A 13,967-nucleotide genomic window follows, 5' to 3' on the forward strand; every position below is an offset into this window, starting at 1 on the left:
CTCAGGTCATTTAGTTTGTGGGTACATCTACATTAAATGCTGTGATTTCTGATCATCAATAACTAATAAACAAACGCTGCATTTCTGCCATTTGGGGGAATGAGCAGCCTTGGAGGAGGACTGATCTCTGAGGGCTTTTCTAGTTGTTCTTACTTTATGACCAATAATCAGCACTCTGAATGAGGTTCTAGTGAAAACACACCGCCTGACCTGTAGATGTTGACTCCTTCTGCTGTCTGAATGCTAACCTCTCTGCAGCTACAGGACGTTAAAGTGGATCTACGGAGCAGCTGAGGAGCTAAAAACAGAGACTCCTCTTTCTTTCATAACTCTGTTTTTCCGTGTGGGCGGCTGGAGCTCTGCATCGTTTGCTTCTGTCTGTCCTGGACTCACCCGGTGGTGTAGGGGATGTTGATTCCTCCCAGGTTGATGCTCTCGCAGCCGACGATGAACAGCGTGGAGAAGCAGAGCAGCGACACGCCGCTGCAGATCATCGCCAGCTTGGCCGACTCACGAGCTCCCAGCTTCAGCTTCTTGATGATGTAGCCGCCGAGGACGATGCCGACGCCGGCGCTGGGAACGATGATCACGCCTGAGGAGGGGAGGAAGGAGGATGAATACGGCGTTTGGTCAAAGCAGTACTCAGTGGACGACAGCGTCAAACATCAAACTGTTCACAAAAAATGTGGTTCAACCTGAATTTAACATGAAAAATGATAAAAACAAAACAAAATGACACAAAACTTGCTATAAATGACACAATACTGATATAAGATGAATAAAAGTCTAAACTAATGCTGGTAATTACACTAATATACACATGATAATGAAATATTGCACCTGTAAAATTAGATAAACATAAAAATTAATTATACTGACTCTGTTGTACCTGAAAGTGAAATGTTAATTTATTGTCATCTACGGCTTAAAAACTCCAGAAATCACTGTTTTTTTTCACAGAGTTTACTGTTTGTAGCTAAACTCCAACAAATCTCTTCATAAACATCCTTATTTATGCTGTGAACAGAGCAGATGAACTCAGAAGGAATGACGCCGTTCATCTCCACCACTAAGTAACCACAGTCTTAAGTCTCTTTGTTTTGCTTTTCGTCTAAATGCAGGCTTTTTTTGTCTCCTTTTTGTCGTTTAATGTGACGTTTTGATTGTTTTACGAGCCAGAAACCCTTAAAGTCATTCAGAAAACTGAGCACAAGCGGTGAAGGAGAAGCTCTGCGCTGAAACGTTCCACTGGTTGTTCTGACTGTGAAGACATTTCAGAATCCTCCAGGCTGTCTCATGGTTTCCTCCCTCAGTTTTGGGACAGTTTGGTTTATTTTTGTTTTTTCTCCGTTCAGACTGTGACGCCTGGATGGATTTAAACCGCTCTAGCGTCAGTTTTTACCTGAACTCAGAGTTACAACGGCTCAAAAAGCTCCTCTGTGCACTTCAAAGGTCTGGAACCCTGAAAACATTTAAAATCAGTGCTACCTGGATGTTCACAGTGACATGATAAAGTGACAACAGTGTCCAAAGGAACACAGAAACTGTCCAAAATTACTCAAACTGTGCCCAAAATGTTTTGATAAATGTTGAAAATTACTCTAAAATATGCAAACCTATCCAGAAATCTTTCAAAGTGGCATTAAAGTATTGTAAAGGTGTGCATAAATCAGTAAAAATGACTCAATAATTGCAGAAAATTACTTAGAAATGGTCAAAAATGATGAAAAGAGACAAAAATGATTTGAAATGACTCAAATTTGTCCTAACTGTCAAAAAACTGCGTAAAATTGGTCAAAAATGTCTTGAAAACAGATCTGGTGTCAGTTTCTATCACAACTCAAATGTATTGTGTCGTACTTTGGTCATTTTATGTCTTAATGAGTTCTCATTTTGGATGTTTTATGTTGTTTATTGGTAGTTTAGCCTCCCATGTTGTCTGTTTTGCAGCATTTTGGGCTCTTTGTGTATCATTTTGGTCGTTTTATTCATCCCAGTTTGGCAGTTTTTCATCATTTTGTGGTTGTTTTGTGTCTTACTTTAGTCATTTTATGTCTTCATGGGTTCATTTTGTGTCACATTTTTGTTGTTTTACATCATTTTGTGGTTGTTTTGTGTCTTACTTTAGTCATTTTATGTCTTCATGGGTTCATTTTGTGTCACATTTTTGTTGCTTTACATCATTTTGTGGTTGTTTTTTGTCTTACTTTAGTCATTTTATGTCTTTATGGGTTCATTTTGCGTCACATTTTTGTTGCTTTACCTAATTTTGTGGTTGTTTTGTGTCACAGTAGAGTGGATATGATTCGTTCACAGACCAGAAATATTCCCAGCATGAAGGTAGAACTCTGATCATTAGTAAAGTTACTGGAGATGAAGAACCAGATGTTGTGAGGAGGTTTTATCAGATGTGGCTGTCTGACGTCAGACTGGTTGTGCTGACTAACAGAAGGGAATCAAACGTTCAGCCTGTTCTTCCTCACTCATCCACTGACTCTCCATCTATTAGAAATGATCTGATTTCTGTCTCTGGAGGATGAAGATGTGAAAATATGTCTGAGTGGCTCTTCTGGCTTCACTTCCCACTCAGCTGAGACACTTACACGACTCAGCACCGAAACGTTTCTCACAACAAGACGTGGCTTTGCTGGATGGGAGCGTGACTGAGATGTTTAAAAACTGAACATCCGCTTTCTGTGTGGACGGTTCAGATGAGTCACCTGAAGGACAAATCAAAGGCAGCTTTTCAAAAGGCCACAGTTTATCCTGCAGCTCAACAGCAGAAAACCACGTGAACGCTGATGTCAGAGGCTGGTTTAGCTGGAGAATGCCTCATCTGATTCCTACAGAGGAGTGTGTATCTGCAGACATGTCGGCGAAACAGAGAGAAAAGCTTCTAAATGTGGTGGAGCTAAAATACCCACAGAGACGGAGAAGGTCATCGTCAGCAGGATGGATCTGCAGCTCCAACAGGAACAGAGGAGCTGAGAGCTGCACACATTCAGGCTTTATTTAGCGTCAAACAGCTCCACAAAACCCCAAACCTCCATCAGGGTCAGACGGTGGATCTGAGCTGGATCTGTGGACCAGGTTTTCTGCCTCAGACTCCAATAAAAGATTTAATATTTGTGCTGTTTATTTCTGCTTGAAGGAACCGGAGAGCTGTGAGGGATATAAACATTTATTACAGTAAGTTATGTTAAATGAGAGAAACGCTGGCAGAAAGCTGTGGACGCTGTGAGTTCATTTATTTATTTTAGAGCTGAAACTTTAAACGTCATTATTTTAAACATCAACTGGCTCCAGAATCAAGGAGACCGGAAACCAGTTCAGTTTTTGGACATATCAAAGTGAAATTAAAGTTATTTTCTGTTATGGACACCAACGAACTGATCATTTGGCCATTTTATGTCTTTAGGAGTTCATTGGACGTCTCATTTTGGCTGTTTTGCATAATTTTGGGATCTTTGTGTGACATTTTGGTCGTTTTATGGCTTTATGTTGTGGTTCTGTGTAAAACTTCGGTCAGTTTCTGTTTATGAGTTCATCTGGCATCGTATTTGTCATCTTACATCTTTGCATATCTCAGTTTGGTCACTCTCCATCATTTTGTGGTTGTTTGTGTCGTACTTTGGTCATTTTACGTCTCAATGAGTTCTCATTTTAGTTGTATTGTGTTGTTTGGTGTCCCAGTTTGGTTGTTTTACATCATTTTGTGATTGTTTTTGCCGTATTTCGGTCATTTTATGTCTTGTGCACAAACAGAACAGACTTCCTACATTCTGCTGCTAACTCTTTCCTAAATATTAAGCAGGAGGCTTTTAGACATTGATGGTTGCAGGTTACTTTCATCTGAGTTTAATTTGAAAACCTGACTGAGTTTCAGCACCAGCAGAGTAAAACTGACTGGAACCAAACATAAAAACGTATTTGTGTGTATTCTGTATTACCAACTGAATGCCTGCAGGTTCCCATGGAAACACACTGCACACAGTTTACCGGCAGTAACTGCAAACCTTCATTCAGTTTAACAGGTTTGTAGATAAAACTTCCTAATCTGAATCATCAGAAGAAGGACTGGTGAAAGAGAGACGCTCCTTAGAGCCACTTTAAATCCAAACAGAACCTCCTCCAGACCAGGCTAGCTCCACAGCATCGGTTACCATGGTGATCAGGCTCCACAGCATCGGTTACCATGGTGATCAGGCCGCGAAGCATCGGTTACCATGGTGATCAGGCTCTGAAGTATCGGTTACCATGGTGATCAGGCCCTGAAGCATCAGTTACCATGGTGATTAGGCTTTGCAGCATCGGTTACCATGGTGATCAGGCTCTGAAGCACTGGTTACCATGGTGATCAGGCTCTGAAGCATCGGTTGCAATGGTAATCAGGCTGTGCAGCATCGGTTAAAAGCCTCCTTGTGTGGACTCTAAAGCTGACTCTGTGTGTTTCAATGTTTAACGTGTGATTGTGGAGCGGCGCTGTTTAAAGCACTCACAGGTCCCAGGTGCCTCCTTCACTTGAAGACTTTCTTTATTATTAATGCATTCAGCTCCTCCTGCTCAGCGCGCTGAGAAACCCGGAGCTAAACCGGCAGAAACTAAAGTCCTGTCTGAATGCTCTGGTCTGTCTTTGACATATTCAACAACCAGATTCTATAAGAGGCTTTTATGCAAAACAAACGAGATTTTTCGAAGCAGCAGATTTTTTTAGAAGTCCTATTTCAGAGGCTCCAGAGCTGGATGAGGCGATGAGGAAGCGTTAGTTGTGCTCACCGGTGTAGATGCTGGCGTTGGAGGCCGGGATGCCGAACTGAGACTCGATGAATTTGGGGATGAAGGTGATGAAGGCGGTGACGATGGCGCTCTCAGCCGTGTAGGACAGGCTGACGAACAGAAAGGTCACGTTGCTCAGGATCCTCACGGCGGCTTTGGGCAGGTCTGGAAGGAAAGGAACAGCTTTAATCTGGAATGTTCTCTGCTGCTTGAACTGCAGATGAAGTGACAGCAGCAGCAGCTTCTGAATAAAATGTCCTTCCTAAACTCACTTTAAGCTTTTATTCCTGCTCCAGAGTGAACTCCAGGTTGATGTCAGATAAACGAGAGAATTCGTGGTTCTAACTGTGGAATCTAAAGCAAAACAGGAAGTGATCTGATTCTACTTCCTGTCTTTGCATTCGGTCTCCTGTGAGTGCCGCTGATCTGAAGCTAAAAGTCCATTTTATTTACTTACAGCTACAGGATGAACATTTGGGAAATAAACAACAATGTTCTGGTGACTTTTACAGAATTTTATGCTTTGTCTGTAAAATCTGATTTTTTCCAGATGACAGTTTTGCTTTTTTGTCTTGTTTTGTTTGACCAACAACCCAAACAAACCTGAAGACAAAATGACTGTTCTTCACAAATAAAGATTCAAAATCAGTCGTCAAAATAGCTGAAGTGTTTTCTGTCATCTGAATAAACAAGTTTATTTATTTGTTAATTAAGTTCTGTAAAATATTTTTGTCTGAACTTGAGATGTTTTTAGATCTGGAGCTTATTTTCACCTGGAAAACCATTTTAAAGGTTGAATATGAAACTCAGAAAGACAAACAGAATCATTTCTAGTTAAACATTAAAGTGGATTTTAGAGGTAAGACGTTTTCTCAGGGTCTGAAAACGTGAAACTCTCTGAATTCAGTCGACATGTTTTACAGATCTTCGTTCTGGGTCCCAGACAAACCGAAGTGGACGCAGACGGTGGAGCTGCAGTTTACCTTTGATGTCTTTGCCGAAGCCCATGGACGAGGTGACCGTCTGGTTCTTGTTGTTGCTCTTCTCCTTCAGGACGTCGTCGTCGCTGGACAGGTCGTCCAGGCTCAGCTTTTTCCTCCTCTTCTTCTTCTTGTGTCGGGGCGGCAGCTTCTTGGGGAAGGTGAACATGGGGAAGATGACGAGCAGCATGGCGATGGCGCACAGCAGGAAGCCGCTCCACCTGAACGGCCACAACACAGGAAGCCCACCGGCAGGTTTAAAAAAAAGCTTAAAAAACACAAGTTGTCAGAGCCAGACGCTGGATAAAAAGAAAGAATCTGAAGGTACTTGAACTACTCATCTGCAACGTTCTGTTCCTGTGGAAAAGTCAACAAAAACTGAGCTTAAAACTGGGATATATCATCAAAATCACAAAAATATGCAAAAGAACCTGATAGATCTAACCAAATTTTGTATAAAATGAAAAATTTTGCACTCCTCGATGCAACCATGAAGTCTTTAGAGACTCAACTACGACCAACAGTCATGTGAGGAAAATTCAGAGAGTTTTGGGCTGAAGTGCAGGAAGTGTTTCCACAGAGCAGAGAGAAAGCAATCTAAAACACTAAGGTGAAAAATTTCCCCAAATTACAGCATCCATCAGAGGTAGACAGATTCTGTCAGATTTAGAACAATCCTTCAGCGTATCATGTGTGCTGAGACCGGAAAAATCTGAAAAAATAACCAAAAAAGTAACCAAATCTAAGAAAAATCTAAACGTCTCCACCAGATTCTACAAAAAACGAATAATTCTACAGTTTTAGATGCAACCTTTAGGTACTCAGCTGTGACCAACAATCAGGCGTCAACAGTTCAGAGAGTTTTGGGCTGAAGTGCAGGAAGGTGTGGAGAGAAATTAAAAATGAAAATAGAGAAACATCTGCCATGGCTGAGGTGGTGAAATCCAACAAAGCTTCAGGAAGTAGAGCTCAGAGCTGGTTTACGTTTAAAAAGAAGCAGTTTATCTGGAACGTTCAGTCTCAAAATGAATTAAATTTAACCCAAAAACCTGCTGCTGGATGTGAATGGCACCTTATCTGTCAAAAACATCTCCCAAATGAGAGCCAAAAATGAGCAAAAACAAGGAGAACCGTCAGAATTTCAACCTCAGTTTTGTCGGGAAAATGAACCAAATCTAAGCTTAAACTGTGATATTTCCTCGAGATCTTTCTTTTTCATGAGTTGTTTGAAAAGCCTTGCTCCATCCAGATTCTGTAAAAACAAAAAATTATTCGATCCTCAGTGTAACTGTGGAGCCACGACCGACCAAAATTCAGCACATTTTCAGCTGAAGTGCAGGAAGTGTTTCCAGAGAGCTAAATTAAAATGTGATCAGTAAAATATTGGTAGTATGAGGAGCCATGGGTAGTTTTTCTGAGCACGATAAAAAATGTCAGACGTGCAGACTTCACGCTTCATTATCTTTTTTACTGAGAATGTATAAAAACTGGGACATTTCTGAGTTCCCTGTCCTTCATGGTTGTCCTGTTTTTCACAGAGCTGCAGAGCAAAATGAAGCTCCGGTGAGTAAAAACGAGACAGAAGCAGAAAACTGAAGGAGAGCCGATGAGTCAGACGGAGGACGAGACGCCTCCGTCTGCCGTCCAGGACTCAATCTGGACCCGATATCATCTCATTAATAAATAAACAAACATTCATCATCATCTTCCTGCTATAATTCATGGAGGAAGTCTTCAGCTGTGAGTCATCAAACAGATGAATAATCGCATCAGATGGATGAAGATCTGAGCAGAAACGTGCACTTTAAGAATGAAAAGTCACGCTGACGTTTGTGATCTCAGGTTTCCCGGCCACCGTCCAGTTTCAGACAAAGTTTTCCTCTTTTTATCAGACTTTGACCACAGATGTGAGCAGGAACTGAGTCTGCTCTGAGCTTTAAGAGTCCTGTGAAGGCTGAACGACAAACCGCTGCCCCCACATAATTAGTCTGAACTTCCAGTCAGTCCAGTCATCCAGTGAAAGCTTCTGTAGTTTTTTCATATCGCTGAATATATAAAAAATAAAAGACACGGTGCAACGCCAAAGTGACCAAAAGTGACACACAATGAACACAAAGGTGCACAAAATGAGCAGAAAGATGAAAACTGACTGAAAGACTCAAAGACATTCCCAACAAACTAAAAAATGGTGAAAAAGAGAGAGAAAGAACGACAAAGACACACAAAATGACCAGAAAGAGATGAAAACTGACTGAAAGAGACAGAATGAACACAAAAATTCACAAAAAGACCAAAAAAAGATTGAAAATAACTAAACAAGATGCAAAATAAACACAAAGGCACAAAATATGAGAAGAAAGGGATCAAAACTGACCAAAAAAATGGACAAAACCCTCAAAACAATGCACAAAATGACCAGAGAGACATTAAAATTGACAAAAAAAGGACGCAAAATTAACTCAGAAAGTCAAAAACAACAGCATGGAGACAAAAACGACTCAGAAACCGTGAAGCAGAGACTTCAATATTTAACTTCCTGTTCCAGCATCAGCACTGAATCTAAAATAATAAACTTCATACAGCAGCAGATTCTCACCAGTTTCCGATGAAGCGAGGGTCGCTCTGGTCAATGTTGACGGCCGTCTTTGGGTCGACGTAGAACCCGATGAGGACGCCTCCCAGCAGGTATCCGGCCGCCGGTCCCAGAGCTCCCATCACATACATGATGGCTGAGGACGGAAAAAAACACCAGAAATGAGCCGACAGAGAAAAAAAAACACCAGAAACGAGCTGACAGAGAAAAAAACTGACCAAAAAAACATCAGAAACGAGCTGACAGACACAAAAACTGACCAAAAAACATCAGAAACGAGCTGACAGACACAAAAACTGACAAAAAAACACCAGAAACGAGCTGACAGACACAAAAACTGACCAAAAAACATCAGAAACGAGCTGACAGACACAAAAACTGACCAAAAAACATCAGAAACGAGCTGACAGACACAAAAACTGATCAAAAAAACATCAGAAACGAGCTGACAGACACAAAAACTGACCAAAAAACATCAGAAACGAGCTGACAGACACAAAAACTGACCAAAAAACATCAGAAACGAGCTGACAGACACAAAAACTGACCAAAAAACATCAGAAATGTGTCAGTAAAGTAACTTGTCGTTCTTCTCTTATTTAAATAAGAAATGCAGAAAATATTTAGTGAAAAATTCCGTGAAAAACAACAAAAACAACGAGGAGCACCATTCTGCTTATTTGTTATACACAGAATTTGATTTTCATTTTTACCAAAAAGGAATAAAAACAGACGCAAAAGAAATACTCTGAAATTGTTGATGCACTAAATGAAGAAAAAAAACTATTTTAACAATGTTGAGGAGCAGCAGAGGTAAACAGAAGATAAAATAAATTAAAAACACTAAATTCTAATAAAATATCTGCACTCAGGCAGAGGAGTAGTTCAAGGACTGTCAGAAAGTTGATAATCCGATGATTCTTTCTGCTTCTACAGTTTGTGGCTGATAAACTTCTTCTTCTATGTGTTTTAAACCTTCAGAGGGCGAATAAATAACATGATGTAGGATGTTTAAGGACACGTTAAACCTTCTTTACAGGAACATCTTCACTCCTTTTATTCCTTCACTAACAGTCAGCTGATCGGTTCATTTCTTTCAGCTGGTTTTCTGAGTTTCTGTGTTTTGGGACCTGAACGCCTCCTGAGAGGTCCAAGTGAATCAATTCTACAAACTCCCCGACATCTGCTGTTACATAACGGGTCGGACCAGAACTAATCTGGACCATGTGAGCCCCCACGTGTCCGGATCACATGACGCCTCCTTCAGGGTCAGATTCCTCCAATTAGAGGGAATTAACATTTTTAAATCTTTGGACAGACTTGAAACAAATGCAGAAATCTGGTGGCGTGACTGAAAACTAAAGCTGCAGCAGCAGGAGGCTTACCCAAGAGGACCGGGACCAGACCAGGGTCCAGATCAGGGAACAGACCAGGGTCCAGACCAAGGTCCAGATTGCTTATCTAAGGGTTCTAGAAGAGGACCGGGTCCAGACAGGTTATCTAAGAGTTCTGGGTCCAGATCAGGGACCAACTCAGGGTCCAGACGGCTTATTTAAAAGGACCAGGTCCAGACCAGGAGGTTCAGATTCACACAGTCATAGTTGATTCTTTGTTGTTTTGTTTTTATGTTTGATTGAAGGTTTTGATTAAACTGTTCACACCAGGATACATCCCATAATACTGATGATCATCAGGATACATCCCATAATACTGATGGTCACCAGGATACATCCCATAATACTGATGGTCACCAGGATACATCCCATAATACTGATGATCACCAGGATACATCCCATAATACTGATGATCACCAGGATACATCCCATAATACCGATGATCATCAGGATACATCCCATAATACTGATGATCACCAGGATACATCCCATAATACTGATGGTCACTAGGATACATCCCATAATACCGATGGTCACTAGGATACATCCCATAATACCGATGGTCACTAGGATACATCCCATAATACCGATGGTCACTAGGATACATCCCATAATACTGATGATCATCAGGATACATCCCATAATACTGATGATCTCTAGGATACATCCCATAATACTGATGGTCACTAGGATACATCCCATAATACTGATGATCACCAGGATACATCCCATAATACTGATGATCACCAGGATACATCCCATAATACTGATGGTCACCAGGATACATCCCATAATACTGATGGTCACCGGGATACATCCCATAATACCGATGATCACCGGGATACATCCCATAATACTGATGGTCACTGGGATACATCCCATAATACCGATGATCACCAGGATACATCCCATAATACCGATGATCACCGGGATACATCCCATAATACTGATGATCACCGGGATACATCCCATAATACTGATGGTCACTAGGATACATCCCATAATACCGATGATCACCAGGATACATCCCATAATACTGATGATCACCAGGATACATCCCATAATACTGATGGTCACTGGGATACATCCCATAATACCGATGATCACCGGGATACATCCCATAATACTGATGATCACCGGGATACATCCCATAATACTGATGGTCACTAGGATACATCCCATAATACCGATGATCACCAGGATACATCCCATAATACTGTTGATCACCGGGATACATCCCATAATACTGATGATCACCGGGATACATCCCATAATACTGATGGTCACTAGGATACATCCCATAATACTGATGGTCACCAGGATACATCCCATAATACTGATGGTCACTAGGATACATCCCATAATACTGATGGTCACCAGGATACATCCCATAATACCGATGATCACCGGGATACATCCCATAATACCGATGATCACCGGGATACATCCCATAATACTGATGGTCACTGGGATACATCCCATAATACCGATGATCACCAGGATACATCCCATAATACCGATGATCACCAGGATACATCCCATAATACCGATGATCACCGGGATACATCCCATAATACTGATGATCACCGGGATACATCCCATAATACTGATGGTCACTAGGATACATCCCATAATACCGATGATCACCAGGATACATCCCATAATACTGATGATCACCAGGATACATCCCATAATACTGATGGTCACTGGGATACATCCCATAATACCGATGATCACCAGGATACATCCCATAATACCGATGATCACCAGGATACATCCCATAATACCGATGATCACCAGGATACATCCCATAATACTGATGATCACCAGGATACATCCCATAATACTGATGATCACCAGGATACATCCCATAATACTGATGATCACCAGGATACATCCCATAATACTGATGATCACCAGGATACATCCCATAATACCGATGATCACCGGGATACATCCCATAATACCGATGATCACCAGGATACATCCCATAATACCGATGATCACCGGGATACATCCCATAATACTGATGATCTCTAGGATACATCCCATAATACTGATGGTCACTGGGATACATCCCATAATACTGATGATCACAGCTGGTTCTAGAGGAAATGAACAGAAACTAGATCCAGTGTTCAGACTGAGATCCTGGATGGATTTAAACTGATCTGGTGTCAGTTTCTACCAGAACTCAGATGTTTCTCCTCCTAAATGTCATGGTTCTATCTGCTGGACTGATGAAGTTCTGAGGCTCAGAAATGATGGAAAAAGTCCATTAAAAGGTGATAAATGTGGACCACCTCTATGGAACTCTGAAATATTCTAGTATAAAGTAGAACTCTGATCAGTGATGAAGCTGCTGCAGGTTTTTCAAATGAAATGCTGGATTCTCCTGCTGCAGCCCGTCCTCCTGCTTTATGGAGGTTATTCCTCTGAATTCCAGCCTCCGTGTTACATCATCAGAGTCTGGATGATGGAGCTTCCTGGATAATCCCTGATCCAGCCGGGGAGGAAGGAAAACCCTCAGCTGGCAGCGTGCCGCGTTACGCAACCGGCTGCAGATAAAGACGAGCAGAACGTGAGGAAGAAGTTTCTGGTCTGGTTAAACAGTGGAAAAAAGTCTGAAAAAACCCCATTTTAATCACAAGAAAAAAGTCTGATCACAAGAACGGTAGTTTACAGTTTGACTGGAACAATTTATTTAACAGATTCTCTGTTGTTAAATTACATAAAACGATTTTACATGTAGACTGAAAACAGTAAATAACGTAAACATCCGTTATTTATTACAAACAATAATAAATAGGATGTAATAATAGGATTATTACACAGTTTACTGTTTTACAACATCTGTGTGAAATGATTTCAGTTGTATTTAAATCAGTAGAAATAAAGTTCTGTTACAGATATCTGCCTTTATTTGACATTAAAAACAATGTGTTCATTTTATATTGCTGCACTTATGTTTGTTGCTTTCATCTTGTCTTTGCACATATTTTTGTTACTTTAGCACATGTATTTTTGTTACTTTAGCACATGTATTTTTGTTGCTTTTGTACATGTATTGTTGTTGTTTTTTGTTGTTTTTGCACATGTATTTTTGTTGTTTTTTGTTGTTTTTGTACATATTTTTGTTACTTTAGCACATGTATTTTTGTTGCTTTAGCACATATATTTTGTTTTTGTACATGTATTGTTGTTTTTTCTTGTTTTTGTACATGTATTGTTGTTGTTTTTTCTTGTTTTTGTACATGTATTTTTGTTGTTTTTTCTTGTTTTTGTACATATTTTGATGCTTTAGCACATGTATTTTGTACATGTATTTTTTTTCTTGTTTTTGTACATATTTTGATGCTTTAGCACATATATTAGACACATAGAAGTCGCTTTCAGCTCGTTTTTCATTGACTAACGTTTTGAACAGTTTACTGCTGCTTTACAGATTTTCTTTGTTGTGATAAATTACAGAAGACGACTTTACATGTAGACTGAAGCAGTAAAAGAGCTGGACCAGAGGCTGCAGGGTTTGTGCTGACGGAGAAAAACCTTGTGGTTTCAGCGGATCTTCAGCCTCATCGCTTCCATCCGTCAGTTTCAGCCTAAAAGCAAACGAAGCTGAAGATCTGATGAAGCAGAAACTACACCGTGGGGAGGAAGAGAGAAACCATCATCTCTTTGATGCTTTTGCACTTCTTTGTTTGTTGCTTTTCCACCATTTTTTGGGGAAAAATTCACAATATGAGAGTAAAACTTCCTTTTCCATCTCAGTTTGGTTCATTTTCATCATTTTTCTTCTTCTCCTGGTTGCTTTGTGCCGTACTTTGCTCATTTTGCGTCACATTTTGGTGGTTTTACATCATTCTGAGGTTGTTTTGTGCATACGTTCCTGCAGATCTCCTCCAGCAGGTTGAAGTTCCTCAGGTTGTCTTCAGTGTGTCGTCTGTTCCACAACATTCAGCCAACAGTCTGATCTGCTCCTGATCTGCTTTCAGAAACTCTGCGTGAGTCGAGCAGGTAGAGAATCATTTTATTCTGTCTGTCTGTAAACATCAGCACAGATTAAACTGTTTCTGGAGGAACGTGAAGCTTCGTCAGCGAGAAAAACGCCTCCAAACTTCAGATCAAAGAACAGAAATCAGCTTCCAGGTAAGTGTGGGGAAATGCAGTCTTTGTGGCTCCAACACTTTGGACTAAAAACAGAACATTTTCTTTGGATGTTTC

General features: G+C 40.6%; 1 protein-coding gene across 1 annotated transcript in view; it reads right to left on the reverse strand.

Annotated features, from left to right (window-relative positions):
- LOC110965268 (solute carrier organic anion transporter family member 5A1-like) overlaps positions 1–13,967 on the reverse strand; it is a 45,530-nt gene that overhangs the window by 14,353 nt on the left and 17,210 nt on the right. Inside the window, exons 2-5 of the mRNA XM_022214247.2 lie at positions 8,353–8,485; positions 5,760–5,977; positions 4,777–4,941; positions 394–592 (exon numbers count right to left, since the gene is read on the reverse strand). Coding sequence (XP_022069939.1) covers positions 394–592; positions 4,777–4,941; positions 5,760–5,977; positions 8,353–8,485 — 715 coding nt within the window. The remainder of the gene's footprint in view (positions 1–393; positions 593–4,776; positions 4,942–5,759; positions 5,978–8,352; positions 8,486–13,967) is intronic.

Source organism: Acanthochromis polyacanthus, chromosome 9 (assembly GCF_021347895.1).
Source record: "Acanthochromis polyacanthus isolate Apoly-LR-REF ecotype Palm Island chromosome 9, KAUST_Apoly_ChrSc, whole genome shotgun sequence".
Classification (NCBI taxonomy): Eukaryota; Metazoa; Chordata; class Actinopteri; family Pomacentridae; genus Acanthochromis; species Acanthochromis polyacanthus.